Source organism: Mustela lutreola, chromosome 8, assembly GCF_030435805.1.
Source record: "Mustela lutreola isolate mMusLut2 chromosome 8, mMusLut2.pri, whole genome shotgun sequence".
Lineage (NCBI taxonomy): Eukaryota > Metazoa > Chordata > Mammalia > Carnivora > Mustelidae > Mustela > Mustela lutreola.
The window spans coordinates 12,296,954-12,317,578 of NC_081297.1; the positions used below are offsets into that span (position 1 = coordinate 12,296,954).

General features: G+C 35.6%; 1 protein-coding gene across 1 annotated transcript in view; it reads right to left on the bottom strand.

The window, feature by feature from the left end:
* Positions 1-20,625, bottom strand: part of LOC131838329 (ankyrin repeat domain-containing protein 26-like) — a 45,365-nt gene that overhangs the window by 11,630 nt on the left and 13,110 nt on the right. The window contains exons 4-7 of the mRNA XM_059184287.1: positions 9,794-9,827; positions 9,318-9,444; positions 4,055-4,268; positions 741-924 (exon numbers count right to left, since the gene is read on the bottom strand). Of these exons, the coding sequence (XP_059040270.1) occupies positions 741-924; positions 4,055-4,268; positions 9,318-9,444; positions 9,794-9,827 (559 nt within the window). The remainder of the gene's footprint in view (positions 1-740; positions 925-4,054; positions 4,269-9,317; positions 9,445-9,793; positions 9,828-20,625) is intronic.

Below are 20,625 nucleotides of genomic sequence, written 5' to 3' on the forward strand. Positions count from 1 at the left end.
CTATATTTTATATATAATATATATTTTTTAATTTTATATTTTATAAATATATATTAACAAAGTAAAAGTTTAAGAGAACTTAAAAAAATGTTCAAAAGAAGTAGCCTTTTTAAATACAAGGATTTTTATCCTATATGAATAACACAAATTTTAATAAAAATGACAGCTAAATTTGTCATAGATATACAGGTAGATATAGTATGTGAAATAAAATTTCTTTACAAAACACTTAACTAATTCCATCATAGTCTCAAGGTGATTTAGCCTATATTTTAATATAAAAGATCCAAAACTGGGGTGCCTGGGTAGCTCAGTTGGTTAAGTGTCCTATTTTTGGTTTCAGCTCGGGTCATGATCTCAAGGTTTTAAGATCCAACCCTGAGTCAGGCTCTGCACTCAGAGTCTGCTTGAGATTCTTATCCCTCCTTTTCCCACCCCCTCTACACATCCCCTACTCATGCTCTCTCTCTCTAAAAATAAATGAAATATTTTTTAAAAAATAGCCAACATGCATATTTATTTCAATTTACCCTCCATCCCTTCATTCAGAAAATACACATAGGGTTTATATGAGAAGCCAAGAATTCCAATAAATTAATGATTTTAGCTATAAATATCATAGTTCCTATTAATATAAAACTAAATTTTTTATCTATTTTATACCTAAGTAATACACATTAAATCAAAGGGATATTATAAATAATAGTGATGGAAATATGCAATTTTTATCAAAGACTTACCTGATTGACATGATTTCTTAGAGTCCTCAATTCCATATCTAGTGCTCTAAGATTAAATTCAAGTTCTTGTTTCATTTCAACTTCTTTCTTATACTGCTCTTCTCTTTTTGTTAGTTCCTCCTGAATCTTTCCATATAAGCTTTCAGCATTTATTCTTTTTTGTTTTTCTTGTTTTAGAGTAAATCTGCAAATAAATGTACTTATTTTAAAATTTGTTTTGTAAACAATAAAAAGCTCATGTTATGATCTGGTGCCACATATGCTGGTTTATTATCCAAATGAAATTTCTATGTTCTCAATTATTTTCCTTTCTAAGGCTCATGTTTGTAATTTCTCACTTCAAACTCTTCCAAAAGATATATATAGTTGAAAAGAAGCAATGAAAAAGCATTATGCTGCTTAGTACTAGTATCTCTGGGAGACATCTCTGGAAGATACATTAGGGAAAGGAATTTTGATATTATTCAAGAAAGAATGGAAAATTATTGTTTTTTCCACATACTCGTAATTACTCCTCCATTAGAAAAGATAATTTAGTTAATATTTAAAAAGAGAAGTTCCTGTCTCGCATGGAGGTCTTTTATCCATTTTGAGTTTATCTTTGTGTATTGTGTAAGAGGATGGTCGAGTTTCATTCTTCTACATGGATAAAAGACCTCAATGTGAGACAGGACTCCATCATAATACTAGAGGAGAACATAGGCAGTAATCTCTTCAATATAAGCCACAGCAAATTCTTTCAAGATATGTCTCCAAAGGCAACTATGTAATCTCTTCGATATAAGCCACAGCAAATTCTTTCAAGATATGTCTCCAAAGGCAAAGGAAACAAACGTGAAAATGAAATTTTGGGACTTCATCAAAATCAAAAGCTTCTGCACAGCAAAGGAAACAGTCATGAAAACAAAGAGGCAACCCACAGAATGGGAGAAGATATTTGCAAATGACAGTACACACAAAAGGTTGATATCCAGGATCTATAAAGAACTCCTCATACTCAACACACACAAAAGAGACAATCATAACAAAAAATGGGCAGAAGATATGAACAGACACTTCTCCAATGAAGACAAACAAAAGGCTATCAGACACATGGAAAAATGTTCATCATCACTAGCCAACAGGGAGATTCAAATTAAAAGCACATTGAGATACCACCTTACACCAGCTAGAATGGCCAAAATTAGCAAGACAGGAAACAACATGTGTTGGAGGGGATGTGGAGAAAGGGGAACTCTCTTCCACTGTTGGTGGGAATGCAAGTTAGTGCAGCCACTTTGGAGAACAGTGTAGAGATTCCTCAAGAAATTAAAAATACAACTTCCCTATGACCCTGCAACTGTACTACTGGGTATTAACCCCAAAAATACAGATGTCGTGAAAAGAAGGGCCATCTGTACCCCAGTGTTTATAGCAGCAATGGCCACGGTCGCCAAACTGTGGAAAGAATCAAGATGCCCTTCAACGGAGGAATGGATAAGGAAGACGTGGTCCATATACACTATGGAGTATTATGCCTCCATCAGAAAGGATGAATACCCAACTTTTGTAGCAACATGGGCGGGACTGGAAGAGATTATGCTGAGTGAAATAAGTCAAGCAGAGAGAGTCAATTATCATATGGTTTCACTTATTTGTGGAGCATAACAAATAGCATGGAGGACAAGGGGTGTTAGAGAGAAGAAGGGACTTGGGGTAAATTGGAAGGGGAGGTGCATCACGAGAGTCTATGGACTCTGAAAAACAATCTGAGGGGTTTGAAGTGGTGGGGTATGGGAGGTCAGTGTAGCAGGTGGTGGGTATTATCGAGGGCATGGATTGCATGGAGCACTGGGTGTGGTGCAAAAATAATGAATACTGTTATGCTGAAAATAAATAAAAAATAAATTAAAAATATAAAAAATTTTAAAAAACAAATTAATTTAAAAATGTATGTGAAAAGCCTTCTGTTGAAGATTATACATGCAAATTTGGACTGTAGCTCTATAACATAAACATATGGATTATTTTTGAGAAAATAGTCTATAGCAAATTTTCAGTTTTAGATAACAGAATACTCAAATATACAGCTTGCCAATTCTCATCACAGGTGACACTCAAATTACACATTTATACATTTTTTTTCTTTTTTAAATTTATTTTTTATTTATTTTCAGCATAACAGTATTCATTATTTTTGCACCACACCCAGTGCTCCATGCAATCTGTGCCCTCTATAATATCCACCACCAGGTACCCCGACCTCCCACCCCCCGCCCCTTCCAAACCCTCAGATTGTTTTTCAGAGTCCATAGTCTCCCATGGTTCACCTCCCCTTCCAATTTCCCCCAACTCCCTTCTCCTCTCTATCTCCCCATGTCCTCCATGCTATTTGTTATGCTCCACAAATAAGTGAAACCATATGATAACTGACTCTCTCTGCTTGACTTATTTCACTCAGCATAACATATAATGTATTATTGGTTTCCCCTATTATCCATTTAATAAATCATTTGAAAACTCTTTTTATAACACAGGGTCTATATTAAGTAAATAATAAAGAGTGATATGTGCTTGCAGCATAGACTTTTGAATTAATTTCATCAACATATAAGAGAGATGCTGAAAAATTTAGCAGTAATCATTTTCTATTTCACCTTTTAATCACGCATATGTTTAAAACTAGTTCTTAAAATTTTTTCTGTCTTGAGAAAAATGGCCATTTTCTACTCTGTTGATGGGCATATAAATTAATATAAAATTTCCTGAGAACAATTTAAAAATAGGATCAAAGATGTTCTTTAAAAATTTTTATACTTTAACAACACTACATTGAAGAATTTATTCTGAGTAACCAGAAATGTAGAAACAGATTTATATAAAAAACATTCCTTACAGCATTAATTAAAGTATAGAAAAATGGGGGTAAAAAACCCAAAATTCAATTTGGTAAATAATGAGGTTTCCACATGGTGGATTTCTATATGGTCATTAAAATTATGTTTTGGAATATTCATTAAATTATTAAAAGTATTCACTGTTAAGAACTTGCTATATTATTTTGAAGAATCTCATACTTCACAGTACTAAAGAAGTTTTCTTCCCTATAAAATCCAAGGTAAGTTAGCAATTTCAAAACATCTATGCATCTCTAGATAAAAGCAAATAATACAAGGCGTGCCTCATTGGCTCAACTGGTAGAGCATGTGACTCTTGATATCACTCTTGACTTCAAGCCCTAAATATATTGGGTGTGGAGCCTATTAAAAACACACACACACACACACACACAAGGTAAATAGTACAAGTATTTCCTTAAAACCAAGATATCATACCTCAAACTGCAGAGTTCATCCTCCCATTTTATTTTTTGAAGCTCCAACTTAGATATTATTTCTTTTGTTTTTGATAGATTCTTTTGTAGTCCCTTAGCCATATTTTCCATTTCTTTATTTTTTCTTTTAAGTTGTTCACATTGATCTTTTTTACGTTCTATTTGTCTTTCATTTGAAAGAACCGCATTCTGGGTTTTCAATAAACTGGCAAAATCTACATCAGAGAAAAAACAAAAACAAATAAAATATATAGGGCACCTGGGTGGCTCAGCTGGCTAAGCATCTGACTCTTGGTTTCAGCTCAGGTCTCATACATAATCCCAGAGTCGTCGTATCGAGCCCTGCATTGGGCTCCACTCAGCACAGAGTCTGCTTGAGATTCTATCCACCCTTTCTCCCTCCTGCTCTGTTCTTTCCCACACCCCCAGTCATGTTTGTTCTCAAATAAATTAATTAAATATAAAAAAAGAAAAATAAATAAAACATATGAGTACTTTTTGCATATAAAAGACTGTATGCTTTCACATTCACTCATTCATACATTAAACAAATATATATTGAATGATTTCAATATCAAATATAGTACTGGGATGCCTGGGTGTCTCAGTTGGTTAAGCATCTGCCTTCAACTCAGGTCATGATCCCAGGGTCCTGGGATCAAGCTCTACATTGGGCTCCCTACTCAGTGGAGAGTCTGCTTCTCCCACTGTCCCTGCCCCTCCCCCTGTTTATGCACTCTGTCTCTTAAATAAATAAAATTTTTTTAAAAAGCAAAACATATTACACTAAGCTCTGCAGATCTCTGGCTTTTATTTAGCTTAAAGTCTAGGGAAGGAGAACACAATTATAAATTCAGATAGTTCCTCTAATAAAAGAGTTCTATGATCACATAACATAACTTGATCTATAGTAAGAAGGGAAGATTTCCCTGAGGAACTATTCTGAGAAATGAAGGAGGAGCAGGAAGCATGTGAGCAATGAGGAAGGAAAGCATTAAAGACAGTCTACAGCATGTGCCAAAGTTCTATTGCAATCTGCTTCTGGCCAAGTTGGAGTAACAGGTACTGATTTATCTTCCTACCTGAAAAAAGCCAAACAAAAACAGGTAAAATACACTTTAAAATCATTTTCAAGGAAAAGGAATTCAGGCAATGAAGGACAATGATCCCTGAAAACACAGGAAGTTAGCCTAACACATACCTGAGCTCACTGCCTTGGGACAATTTCCAGGCCATGACATAGGAGAAAAAACCGATAGACTCCACCAGACTCCCTGAGTTGAGGTGATGAAACTGAGTCTGGTGAAACCAAGACAGATGAGATCAGAGGTCAAAGCCCCTGGTGAGGAGAAACCAAACCAAGAAAGAACCCTAGAGATCAGAAGAGTAATAACCAATGCATGGCCGTAAGGAAATCTCCTGCCACTGGGGGAAAGATCCATCTAGAAAGAGCAGAGGAAACCATTCCTGGAGCTCACATGGCACCAGGGGCAGTATCTATCCCCATTAGCCATGCTGGAAAAACTCATAACCCGCAGCACAATTAATAGAGTTAAGTAGGTCATGCCTCAGCAGTGGGGAATTATGAGCTCTAGGCTGAACACTACTCTGGATTCACCTAACAATTCATAAGAGCAGGATGGGAAAGGATCGAACTGTTTGTCATTAACTGAGGTAGAACTCCAAATAAAGCATAAAAAGGTAAGTGGAGGCGTAGAAGCTAATTTTTGAAAAACCAAATAGCACTTACAGAGATGTAAATTATGTCAGACATGAAAAACACACTGGATTGGAATAAACACATATTAGACAGCTCAAAATAAAAGACTGAAATTTGACATAGGAAAACTGAGAAAACTTCAAGTAACTAATATACAGTTTCCCAAAGAGGTAGAGGAAAGGAACAAGAAAAAAATATTTGAAGAAAAAACGATGGAGGCATCTGAGTGGATTCGTCAGTGGGTGTCCACCTTCAGCTCAGGTCATGATCTCATGATCTCAGGGTCCTAGGATCAAGCCCGGTGTTAGACTCCCTGATTAGAGGGGAGTCTGATTCTCCCCCTCCTTCTGCCACTCCTCCCTGGCTCGTGCACTCTCCCTCTTTCTCCTTCTCTCTCTCAAATAAATGAATACAATATTTTTTTAAAAAAGAAAAGAAAACATGGCCAAAACCTTTCTAAACTTAATGAAAACTACAAACCCACAGATTCAGAAGGATCTGGCTAGGAGTGAAGAAAAGGAAGTAAACCTTTATAATTTCTTAAACGACATATGATCTGTTATAACATTACTAGATGGAGGACTATGATGCTTAGGTCATATACTTTAGGCTCTAATCACCAAAATAGCAAAACTACAGAGTTACAGCTAGTAAGAAAAATACATACATACACATACCCACACACACATAAATAAAACTAACTCATAAAAATTACTTGCTCAATCTGAAAGAAATCAGAAAAGAAGAGAATGCAATGAAGATCGGAAAGGACAAATTGAAGTCAAACAACATGATGACAGATTCAAATCGACTACATCAATAATCACATTAAATGAAAATGGTCTAAAAGCCTCAAGGAAATGGCAGACATCAAAATGGATAAAAAAGGAAGACCCAGCTATCTTCCAGCTATTAAAAAAATGCATTTTAAATGTAAAAACTACAAATGTGTTAAGAGGCCAGAAACATGACAGACCACACTAACACTGGGCAAAAGAAAGCTGAGCCTGAGCGGTTACATTAATACCACACAAAATAGATTTCAAAACAAAAAAACATTAGCAGCAGTAAATAAGTTCATTTAATAATGATAAAACAGTCAACTAAAGGAAGCATAATAAACCTAAATGTTTATGCATTTATTAACAGGTTCAAAATACATAAAGTAAAATTGACAGAACTTCAGAGGAACAAGCAAATTCACAATTATAGTCTGAGATTTCAGTAGGCAGAAAATCAGCAAGGACATAGTAGACTTGAACACAACTGTTCTTCTCAAGCATCCATGGAACACTTACCGAAAGAGACGATATTCTGGATCATAAAATAAATTATAATAGGAGAAGTAAGTCAAAAGAACTGAAGTCATAAGAGTGTGTTTTATGACCACAAAGAAATCAAATTAGAAATCAAGAATAAAAATATCTCTGGAGAATACTCAAATATTTGAAAACTAATTAACACACATCTAAATAAAACCTGGGTCAGGGCACCTGGGTGGTTCAGTCAGTTAAATGTCTTCCTTCGGCTCAGGTCATGATCTCAGGGTCCTGGGATCAAGCCCCACACTGGGCTCCCTGCTTAGAGGGGAGTCTTCTTCCCCCCTCCCAGCTCATGCTCTCTCTTTCTCTCTCTCTCTCTCAAATAAATAAAATTTTAAATAACCCCTGGGTCAAAGAAGTAAAGAAAAAAGAAATTAGAAAATATTCTGAACTGAATGGAAGTGAACATATAACACATAAGAATTTCTGGAATCCTGCAGTAGCAGCACTCACATGAACATTTATAGCACTGAATGTATGTACTAAAAAAGAAGAAAAGCCTCAAACTGATGACCTTTGGCTCCACCTTAAGAAATTAGTAAAATAGTAGTTAAAAAAAAGTTTGATATACTTTGGTTATGTAGAAAAATCTGACAGAATTTTTTAAAAAGCTACTAAAACTAATAAGTAAACTTACTAAGTTCAAGAATAAACCTGGACCCATACCCTGTATCATAAATAAAAAAGAATTCAAAATGGGAGTGCTTGCATGGCTCAGTCAGTTAAGTGGCTGCCTTCAGCTCAGGTCATGATTCACGCGTCCTGGGATCAAGCCCCATGTCCAGCCCTCTGCTCAGCTGGGAGACTGTTTCTCCATCTCCCTCAGCCTGCCATTCCCTCTGCTCATGCTCTCTTTCTCTGTCAAATAAATAAATAAACAAATAGAATCTTTAAAAAAAGAATACAAACTAGATCTCATGGATCACAGACCGAAATGTAAGACCTAAAACTATAAAACTTTGTTATTCAACTGCAAAACTTCTAAAAGAAAGCAGAGAGAAAATCTCTGACCTTGTGCTAGGCAAAGAGTTCTCATATAGGAACACCAAAAGCAAAAATTCATAAAAGAACAAAGTATAAACTGAACTTCATCAAAAAAGAAAAACTGTTCTTCAAAAGATATTGCTGAGAGAATGAAAAGTCACAGACTGGGAGAAAATCTTTGCAAAAAAAAAAAATACAGGTGATAAAGGAACTATATCTAGAATATACAAAGAATTCTCAAAACTCAACAGGTAAGAAAACCCAATTTCTAAAATGACAAAGGATTTGGACAGTTCAAAGAAGATATACAAATGGCAAATAAGCCCACAAATATATGCTCAACATTATAAGTTCTTAGGGAAATGTATACTAAAACCATAACGATACATATACTACAGTCCCATCAGAACATCTGAGATTTAAAAAACTGACAATACTAAGTGTTATGAATATACAGGGAGAAATCAGAACTCTCAGACATTGCTGGTGGGAACTGAAAATGTTGCAACTACTTTAGAAAAACATTCGGCAGTTTCATAATGGGAGATTACAAAGAGACACGAGACTTAAGGGTTATTTACCTGCCCGAATTACAGTTATGGTTTCATATGCATATACATATGTCAAAACTATCAAATTATACACTTTATACATGTGCAGTTGTCCTAACTTAAGCTGTTGAGGGGAAAAAAGCTCTATTGTAAGGAAAAATATCTAAAACAGTGGCTGAGATATGGACAGAAGGATATGAAACAATCCAAGATGAGGCTGAGAACTGTGGTCTTTCATCCCAGAACGATGAGAGTAATAGCTAAGCTTTAAGCAAGGGGGTCACGTGATGAAATATAATTTTTTTAAAAATATATGGTAACTATGGTTGCAGAGTAGACCAAGATTCTGGGAGGAGGCATGACAAGGAAAACAGTCCCGAGGTTGTTTCAGTATTCTAGGACAAATATAGTGGTAACCTGACCTTGGGTGAAGGCACAGAAGAGGAGAGTTAACACACATCAGGTGTGCCATTCCCATGATGAAAAGTATAGTGGAAATTATGGCTCTTTGCTAAGAGTATTCAACATTTCTCTATTTTCATATAAAATGTATTTCTGAGATGAGTAGCTCTATAACACATCAGTGTTGTATGGTACAGCACTAGACAAGAAGTGCACATATTACTATAGTAATGTACATACAAAGGCTTCATATTTACACAATGGTCTGACCTTTACAATACATACCATGCTGTTCAATTAGCAACATGCAAGCCATATGATGACAGTCAGGCATGTGGAAAACCTCCGAAATTCTTTCAGATGACAAAGCTAAGTCATTGAAGTCATCCATAGAATCAATTGTTTCTTTGACCTATAAATAAATAATACTACTTCAAAATGTTCCCTGAATATTGATAAAATATACTGAGTGTAGAGAGATGATAAATACACATATCTCTTTATAAGAGCAAAAAAAAAAGGTACTTTCAAAAGGACTGATTTTTATCAAAATGACCTTTATCAATAGCTAGTGTTTCTGAACAACTTTTTCAAAGTATATGTCTGTACAACAAAGGCAGATTTTCTCTTTTTTCACTATACCTTTCCTAAAGTAATTTTATATCATGGAATAATATTCCTGATAAACATTATCAAAATAACATAATAAAATAAAAATTTAAAAATTAATAAATTAATAAATTTTCTATATATGTATTTACCTCTTCCTTGTCACTAGAAGTTTTCTTTGAATATCTAAAAAAAAAACAATTCTTTTCAGGCAAATATTAAATACTTAAAATATAAGGAATATCTAAATCATATCTAAACTATATTATTAATAATGTTAACAAAGCACTAAATTCAGATCAAACTGAGCAAAGGAAAATCATAACATAACTTGCATTATTTGATACGAAGAAATATACCACATTTTTTGTTGTCATTTTCAATAAATAAAGCTTTTACTGGTTCTAAAAACTATTTGGAAACTTCAAGTTACATTCTGATATGGAAGAAACCCTTTTTAAATAATCATGATATTAGTATTTTGAGGATCTATTGTGTAAATACTATGCATTTTTATGAAAACTTCACATGTTTTAAAGCTATTTTAAGCCTCACAACAATCTTACAAAACCTAGGTAATTATATTAGGTATTTTACACAGGAAGAAAATGAGGCACAGAAAAATGTAACTTCCCAAAGCTAGTACAGGTGGTCAGGAGTAGACCCAGAATTCAAATCCAGGAAATGTGCCTTCAAAACACGTGTTTTACAACATATGGCGAAAGTAATGTTTAAGTGTTTTTAAGTAATCGGATAGCAAGTGAATCTATTAGTATTCCAATTTTAGCTATAATTGTAATAATAATTCATAAATCTTAACCATTTTTTAAATAAAAAGACTACATATGTAGGCAATATTGAAAATCTACTTTCAAACAACTCAAGATTTGCTTCTTCTACAGAAGCTGATCAATGGGCATTCATTTATTCATTCAACTGTTTATTCCCAAACAGACACTTATTGAGTATACTATATATGTGTCAATGACACTGTTGGTACAGGAATCTTCAGCTTTTGTAATTTAGAACTTTATAAGCCAAAAGTAATAATCTATGATAGATTGATAAATAAAATCTTCCCCCTTCCCCCAGAATCTAAACAAATATTAAGTAAATATAACCAGATAATTCAAAGTCCCTAATAAATCCATAACCATTCATGATACTATCAAAGGCACTGAATATCTAAAATTATCAAGGAATGGGGGTGCCTGGGTGACTCAGTGGGTTAAAGCCTCTGCCTTCAGCTCAGGTCATGACCCCAGGGTCCTGGGATCAGGTCCTGCATTGGGCTCTCTGCTCAGCAGTGAGCCTGCTTTCTTTCCTCTCTCTCTCTGCCTACTTGTGATCTCTCTCTCTCTCTCTGTCAAATAAACAAATAAAATCTTTAAAAAAACAAAGCTAATATTTTTGGGAGCCTGGGTGGCTCAGTTGGTTAAGCCACTGCCTTTGGCTCAGTGGCCTTCTCACCTCTTATGCTGTCTCTTACTCTCTATCCCTCTCTCTTAAATAAATGCTCGACATTTCTCTTATACCATACACAAAGATAAACTCGAAATGGATCAAAGACCTCAATGTGAGGCAGGAATCTATCAAAATCCTAGGGGAGAACATAGGCAGTAATCTCTTCGACATAGGCCACAGCAGCTTCTTTCAAGACATGTCTCCAAAGGCAAAGGAAACAAAAGTGAAAATGAACTTTTTGGGACCTCCTCAAGAAAAAATAGTTTCAACAAATGAAACAATCAACAAAACAAATATACAATCCATGGAATAGGAGAAAATATTTGCAAATGACACTATGGACAGAAGGCTGATATCCAAGATCTAATAAAGAACTCCTCAAACTTAACACACAAAAAAACAGAAAATCGCATCAAAAAATGGGCAGAGACATGAACAGACACTTCTTCAAATAAGACATACAAATGGCTAATGGACACATGAAAAAATGGTCATCTTCACTAGCCATCAGGGATATTCAAACCAAAACCACATTGAGATACTACCTTACACCAGTTAGAATGGCCAAAATCAACAAGACAGTAAACAACAAGTGTTGGAGAAGATGTGGAGAAAGGGGAACCCTCTTACACTATTGGTGGGAATGCAAGTTGGTACAGCCACTTTGGAGAACAGTGCAGAGATTCCTTAAGAAATTAAAAATAGAGCTTCCCTATGACCCTGTAATTGCACTACTGGGATTTACCCCAAAGATACAGATGTAGTGAAAAGAAGAGCCATCTGTACCCCAATGTTCATAGCAGCAATGGTCACAATCCCCAAACTGTGGAAAAAGCCAAGATGCCCTTCAACAGACAAATGGATAAAGAAGATATGGTCCATATATACAATGGAATATTATGCCTCCAGCAGAAAGGGTGAATACCCAACTTTTGTATCAACATGGACGGGACTGGAGGAGATCATGCTGAGTGAACTAGGTCATGCAGAGAGAGTTAATTATCATATGGTTTCACTTATTTGTGGAGCAAGTAATAACATGGAGCACATTGGGAGATAGAGAGGAAAAGTGAGTTGGAGGAAATCGGAGGGGGAGACAAACCATGAGAGTGGTGTACTCTGAGAAACAAACTGAGGGTTTTGGAGGGGTTGGCGTGGGGGGTTGGTTGAGCCTGGTGGTGGGTATTAAGGAGGGCACAAATTGCATGGAGTGCTGGGTGTGGTCCATAATCAATAAATATTGGAGCACTGAGAAAAAATTAAATTCTAAAAAATCCTTTAAAATATTTTTAAAAGATTTAATAAACTGATGTTTTCTAATAATTTTACTGGTAAAGAATAAAAAACCAGTTTTTTGTAAAATTCTGATAGCCATCTCAATTCATTTATTAGTTCACAGAACAGTTATGAAGTCCAACCATATATAAGCACATCCCTTGCTTCAAAGATTGATAAATATACAATTACAATACAATGTCTTTGTGGCAACAAAACAGCTGTGGACCTCTTTGTAGGAGCTGTGGAACCAAGCATCATAAACCAAGGGACCTAGGAAAACTCTTACCTACCCATGCATCAGATAACAGACACACTTACTAAAGTCCCAGCTATAGAGCCAGCAATAGTCCACAGACTGGCTCCAGCCCCTTCCTCTCAACCACATCTGGGAGCCCTTGGAACACACTTAGATATTCACCCATTGAAGAGAGAGCCTTTTTGGAAAACTAAATTTCTTACAGTAAAGTTCCAGCACACCACTAGAGAAAAAACAAAGCAAAACAGGTTTGGATACACTGGAAAGGTAGTCATTAAAGACTACTTCAAATGCAAAGACAGCAATGTAAAACTTCAAAGAATATAAAAAGTCAAGGAAATATTATACCACGAAACGATCACAATAGTCTTCCAATAATTGATCTCAAACACATGAAGATCAGTAGTTTATCCAAAAAAGAATTCAAAATAGCAATTTTAAGTAAATTCAGTGAGCTACAAGAAAACACAAAAAGCCAGTTCAGGAGTGCCTGGGTGGCTCAGTCTGTTAAGCGCCTGACCTTTGATTCTGTTTCAGGTCATGGTCGCAAGGTCATGAGATGCACCCCTGCATCGGACTTATGCTCAGTGCAGTCTGCATGTCCCTCTCCTTCCCCCACTCACCTGGCTCACACACATGTTCTCTCTAAAATAAATAAATAAATAAATAAATAAATAAAATCTTAAAAAACAAAAACAAAAAAAACCCCAGTTCAATAAGATGAGAAAAATACTAGAAGAACTAAATGAGAAGTTTAATAAAGAGTTGGAAGGGCACCTGGGTGGCTCAGTCAGTTAGGTGTCTGCCTCTTGGTTTTAGCTCAGATCATGGCCTCAGGATTGTGGGATTGAGCCCCAGGTCTGCTTGACATTCTCTCTCCCTCTCTCTGTCCCACTCCCAACCTGATCTCTTTCACTTTCTCTCTCAATAAATAAATAAAATATATATTTTTTAAAAGAGCTGGAAATAGTTAAAAAAATAACTAAAAAATTCTGGAGCTGAATAATATAGTGAATGAAATAGAAAAAAGCAATAGAAATCACTGACAAGGGGCGCCTGGGTAGCTCAGTTGGTTAAGCGTCTGCCTTCAGCTCCCGTCATGATTTCAGGGTTCTTGGATCCAGCCTGGCATCAGGCTCCCTGCAGGGAGCCTGCTTCCCACTCTCTCTCTGCCTGCTTCTCTGCCTACTTGTGATCTTTCTCTGTCAAATAAATAAAAATAAAATCTTTTTAAAAAGAGAGAGAAAAAAGAAATCACTGAGAGGAAAATGGATCAAAAAAAATCTTGTGAATTTAAAGTTTTCAAATTTTAGAACTTTCAAGTTATCCAATCAGTGGAGAACAAAGAAAAAAGAAAGAAAAGAATGAGAAAAGCCTATGTGATTGTGGGATACCACTAAAAGAAACAACATGTAAATTACTGCAGTTCCAGAAGGAGGAAAAGGGAGAAAAAGACATAAAGCTTAAAGAAGTCATGGGTGAGAACTCTCAAACCTGGGGAAACATTTGGAATCCAAGTTTATGAAGCTCAGTCATCAAAAAAACTAATTAAAGAGATTTTCTCCAAAACACATTATAATAAAACCATCGAAAATCAAAATCAAAGAGAGAATCATAAAAGCAGCAAGAGAAAAGAAGCTTGTCACCTACGAGTGAGCCCTCATAAGGCTATTAGCAGTTTCTCAGCAGAAACCTTATATGCCAGGAGAAGAATAGGATTGTATATTCAAAATGCTGAGAGAGGGGTGCCTGGGTGGCTCAACGTGCTGGGCCTCCGCCTTCAGGTCAGGTCATGATCTCTGGGTCCTGGGATTGAGCCCCACATTGGGCTGTCTGCTTGGGGGGAGCCTGCTTCGCCCTCTCTTCAGCCTGCTGTTCTGCCTACTTGTGATCCCTCTCTCTGTGTCAAATAAATAAAATCTTTAAAAAAACTGCTGAGAGAAAAGAACTGCCAACCAAGAATACTTTACTGAGAAAAATTATCCTATAGAAATCAATCAAATCAAATCAGTAAGTTTGATACACATTAACAGAATGAAAAAAATTACTTGATCATCTCAATATGTGCAGAAAAAGCATTTGACAAAATTCAACATCTTTTCATGATAAACACTTTCAATAAAGTGGGTACCAAAGTATCATACCTGAACATAATTAAGACCACATAGGAAAAACCCACAGCTAACATCATACTCAGTGGCAAAACACTGAAAGTTTTTCCTCTAAGTTCAAGAATAAGACAAAGGCACTCACCTTACCACTCGTATTCAACATCAGACTAGATAAAGAAAGGCATCCAGATCAGAAAAGAAGAAATCAAATTGTCTTTGTCTGCAGAGGATATGATATTACATATAGAAAATTTTGAAGACACCACCAAAAAGCTGTTGGAACTAGCAAAGATGAAGGATGCAATATCCACATATACAAATCCATTACATTTCTATACATTAACCCAAAAAATCTGAAAAAGAAATTTAAAACTACCATTCACAAAAGCATCAAAAAGAACAAAATACTTAGGAATAAACTTAACCAACGAGGTGAAAAATATGTACACTAAAAACTGAGACTTTGATCAAAGAAACATCAGACACACAAATAGGAAGATAACTCATTATTTATAGCTTAGAAAAATCAACATTAAATATCCACATGACTCAAAGCCATCTGTAGATTCAAGGCAATCCTTGTCAAAATTCCAGGGACATTTTTCAGAGAAATAGGTAAAAAGAATCCTTAAATTTATATAGAACAAAAAACACCCCAAATAAGCAAATAATTCCTGGGAAAGAACAAAGCTGGAAGCATCACACTTCCTGTTTTCAAACTGTTACAAAGGTATAAAAATCAAAATAGGATGACCGTTCATTAAAAAAAAAAGAAAAAAAAAACACAAAACCCAAAGAAAAAGAATCAAGAACTGGACAATAAACCCATGGATGTAGTCAACTAAAATTTGATGAGGGAGCTGAGCACACTCAAGGAAGAAACGATAATCTCTTCAATAAATGATCCTGAGAAAACTGGATATTCACATGCAGAGAATGAAACCGGACCCCTAACTTACACCACTCATAAAAATTAACCAAAACTGGGTTAAAGACTTAAATATATAACCTTAAACCATAAAACTCCTACAAGAAAACAGGGGGAAATCTCCCTGATATTGCCAACATTGTTGGCAATGATTTTGGATGTGATATCAAAAGTACAACCAACAAAAGCAAAAACAGTGGAACAAGCAATGTTTCTGCACGGCAAAAGAAATGAGCAACGCTCTAGTTCCATTTACGTTGAATATATAGGGTAAGGAAAGGAAAAAATAAGATAAAAACAGTGATGGAAGCAAACCGTAAGGGACTCTTAACTAGAGAAAAGAAACAGAGCTGCTGGAGGGGAGGTGGGCGGGAAGATGGTCTAAATGTGTGGTGGGCATTAGAAGATGGTCTAACTGTGTGGTGGGCTCATCACTTGTGAGGAGCACTGGGTGTTACATGCAAGTGATGAATCACTAAAGTCTACCCCTGAAACTAATAATACAATATATGTTAACTAAGTTGAATTTAAATAAAATCTAAAAAACAAAGCAGAAACAAGTAACATAATGAACATGCAACCTACAGAATGGATGAAAATATATGTAAACCACACTATCTGAAAAAAGGTTAATATGTAAAGTATATAAAAAATTCATACAATTCAACAGCAAAAAAACAATTCAATTAAAAACTGGGCAAGGCATCTTAATAGACAGCTTTCCTCAGAAGATATTCAAATGGTCAACAGGACCAAAAAATGGGCTCGACATCACTATTCATCAGGGAAATGCATATCAAAACCATAATGATATATCTATCACTTCACACCTGTTAAAATGGCTTACATCAAAAAGGGAAGAGATACCACTGGCAAAGATGTACAGAAAAGGGAATCCTTACACACTGTTACAGGACTGTAAACTGGTACAGCCACTGTGCAAAACAGTGTGGAGGTTCCTCAACAAACGAAAAAATAGAACTATCAGAATATCCAGTAATCCCATTTCTGGGAACATTCTGACAGAAATGAATCAGTATCTCAAAGAGGTATCTGTCCCTCTACATTTACTGCAGCATTATTTATAGCAGCCAAGACACGGAAACGACCTATGTGCCCATCAGTGGATCCACTGATTTAAAAATGTGGTATACACTTACAATGGAATATTTTTAGCCACCAAAAAAGAGGGAAACCCTGTCCTCTGCAACAACATGAATGAACCTTGAGGGAATTAAGCTAAGTGAAGGAAGTCATGCAAAAAGATAAATACTCTATGATCTGACTTACTCAGGGAATCTTGAAAAAAAAAACACACACACATTTATAGATTTGTGGTTGCCAGGGGTAGGAAGCTGAGGGAAATGGGTAGATATTGGCTAGAGGGTACAAACTTCCTGTTACAAGAAGAGTAAGATCTGAGGATCTAATGTACAGAATGGTGATTACAGTTAATAATACTGTTATATATTTAGAAGTTGCTAAAAGAGTTGCTAAAAAAGAAATGATAATTATGTGAGGTGATAGAGCTATTAACACTATTAGCATTTTATAATATAAAAGTATATTAAAGTAATACAGGTATACCTTACATTTACACAGTTATCTGTCAATTATACCTCAAAAAATCTGGACAAAATTCAACAATACTCAGATGTCAAAAATAGCAATAATGTGCTTAAATTGTTTGAAAATAAAATTATTTGGGGGTGCCTGGGTGGCTCAGTCGGATAAGGTCTGCCTTCAACTCAGGTCATGATCTCCAGGTCCTGGGATCGAACCCCAAATCAGGCTCCCCACTGAGCTTCTCCCTCTCCCTTTGCCCCTCCCTCCTGCTCATACTCTCTCGTCACAAATAATTTCTTTTTAATTTTCTTAAAGAAAATGATTTGGTAACTTTTGTATACTTTTAGCTTACTATTTAATCCTAATATAAAAGCTAGACTTACTAATACAAAATTATAATTACTTTTTCATGGACTAAATGCATGCAAGAGAATATTATTAGCATATAGCTACATAAACTCACAAAAAGACTAAATTTCCCACAAGAGATTATTAATTTAGGAATTGAGCATGAGCCCCAAAGAGCACTGAAAACAAAAAGAAAGCTAGCAATTATTGTTTTAAAACTGTTAAACAGATAACTATAATCCTACTCATGAGTGAAGTAAATACAATGAACAATAAGCTACACAGGCGAAATAGCCAATAGTAGAGGAGAAAAACTAAAGCAGAGAAATCAAATTTTGATGTGCTATAGGATAACTAAGAAATCAGGATATTTCCTGAAATATAGGATAACCAAGAAAGGCCTTAATTTTTTTTTTTAATTTTTTATTTTTTATAAACATATATTTTTTATATACATATATTTTTATCCCCAGGTCTGTGAATCACCAGGTTTACACACTTCACAGCACTCACCAAATCACATACCCTCCCCAATGTCCATAATCCCACCCCCTTCTCCCCAACCCCCTCCCCCCGGCAACCCTCAGTTTGTTTTGTGAGATTAAGAGTCACTTATGGTTTGTCTCCCTCCCAATCCCATCTTGTTTCATTTATTCTTCTACCCACTTAAGCCTCCATGTTGCATCACCATTTCCTCATATCAGGGAGATCATATGATAGTTGTCTTTCTCTGCTTGACTTATTTCGCTAAGCATGATACGCTCAAGAAGATGTGGTATATATACACAATGGAATACTATGCAGCCATCAAAAGAAATGAAATCTTGCCATTTGCAACAACATGGATGGAACTAGAGCGTATCAGGCCTTAATTTTTTTTAAGATTTTATTTATTTATTTGACAGAGTAAGAGATCACAAGTAGGCAGAGAGACAGGCAGAGAGAGAGGGGGAATCAGGCCCCCTGCTGAACAGAGAGTCCTGTGCAGAGCTCCATCCCAGGACCCCTGCATCATGACCTGAGCTGAAGGCAGAGATTCAACCCACTGAGTCACCCAGGCACCTCGAAAGGCCTTAATTTTTAAGCACATCTTAAAAAAAAAAAAGGAAGGAGCAAGTAGCAAGCAAGCCATATGAGAGCATTGATGGTAAAAGCACTCCAGAGTCAACAGCAAGTAGAGAGGTATGCTCAAAGTGTTTATAGAGAGCAAAAAAGAAAAAAAAAAAGAAAAACATTCAGTGTGCCTCAACAGAGTGAAAAGGACAGAAAATAGGAGTTCAAATCAAGGAGAGGTGGTAAGCAATAGGGAGAGACCCTAGATGAATAGATCATACAAGGCCTTGTAGGTGTTAGAAAAAACTTCGGCACATACTCTGAGTGAAATCGGAGACAATTGGGGTTTGAGCAGAGAAAGACATAATCTGACTTGTGTTTTAAAAGATCCACTGTGTTTAGAATAAATGGAAAAAGAAAAGGCAAAAGAACAAACAAACAAGACCACCAATTAGTTAATAATTACACTTATACAGACAACAGATGACAGTGGCTTGGTCACGGAGGATGTGCTTGGCTTCTGGATATATTTTGAAGGAAGACCTGACAAGATTTGCTGACAGAGTAGATGGGATATGTATGAAAAAGAAAAAGACAGGAGTCAAAGATGATACCAAGTTTTTTTTGGCAGAGCAACTAGAAGAATTGTCATTAACTTAATTGGGAAAGACAAGAAGGGAAGGTATAAGAAAGAGTATCAGTAGTTCAATTTTGGACATGTTAAGTTTGCAATACCCAATAACTATCCCAAAGAAATATCAAATAGGCAGTTTCATATGTAGGTCTGGAATTCCACAGAGAGATGTGGGCTGGAGATACAACCTTGAGGATCATTAGAATATACAAGAATATACAAGATAGTAAAAGTCAAGAGAAGGAAGATCAAGGACTGATTCCTGGAAGACTTCAATGTGGAAGACATGGAGAATGAAGAGAAAGAAGCAAATCGGGCTGAGATGTACAGACTAGAAAGGCGGGGGGGGGGAACCAGGTGAGTGAGTGATATTCTGAAAGCTAAATGAAGACAGAATTTTGGAGAAGAGAGTTTTCCAATGGGTGAAAGATTGCTGATAGGTTAAATAAAATGAGATCTAAGAAATTATGTCTAGATTTATTAAAATGAAAATCAGTGGTAACCTTTGAAAGATCAATTCTGGAGTAATGGGAGTGAAAATTACTAGTGATAATTCAATAGTGAATGGGATGGAAATAAGGATCACTGAGTGTACATGGTTCTTTTAAGGATTTCATAGCTAAGTGGAATGATTATAGATGACTTAATTTTCTTGTTTAGTTCAATCCTTACATAATGATGACGTAGTATTTTTGTAATATCTTGAATTTTTTTAAATTGCATACATGTAGCACTATTTTTTTTTAAGTGCCTGACCAAGGGTACGCCTGAGAGGCTTAGTTGGTTAAGTCTCTGATTCTTGGTTTGGCTCAAGCCATGATCTCAGGGTTGTGAGATCAAGCCCTGCACAGGGCTCTGCTCTCAGTGCCAAGCCAGCTTATCCCTCTCCCCACCACCGCACCTCAAACCCAACTCTCTTTCTAATATAAACAAATAAAATCTTTTTAAAAAGCCAGACCAAGGCATTAAATAATTCATGAAATTATACAAGCAAAAGACTCCTTAAAAATTTTCTATATATATATTATATAACCTGATTATCATTTTTCTCATGCTTAGAAAGACCACAGAAAAACTCTAAGTTCCAACAGCAGTATTTCATGCTTGATAAAAATCATCTAACTCTAGGATATCTTCTACTATACAAAATCATTAGTCAGATTAAAATTCTCTAAGGAAAGTACAAGGGGTTTAGAATGTAGAAAATATTCCTACTTTGTAAATTGAATTCTCATAAATTCTATAATATGAAGTTACTATTGAAAATTTTGGTGGGGTGCATGTAGAAATAGATTCTCTTTAAAAAGGAAGGATAATAGCATGCATGCATGATACCTTAAGAAGAT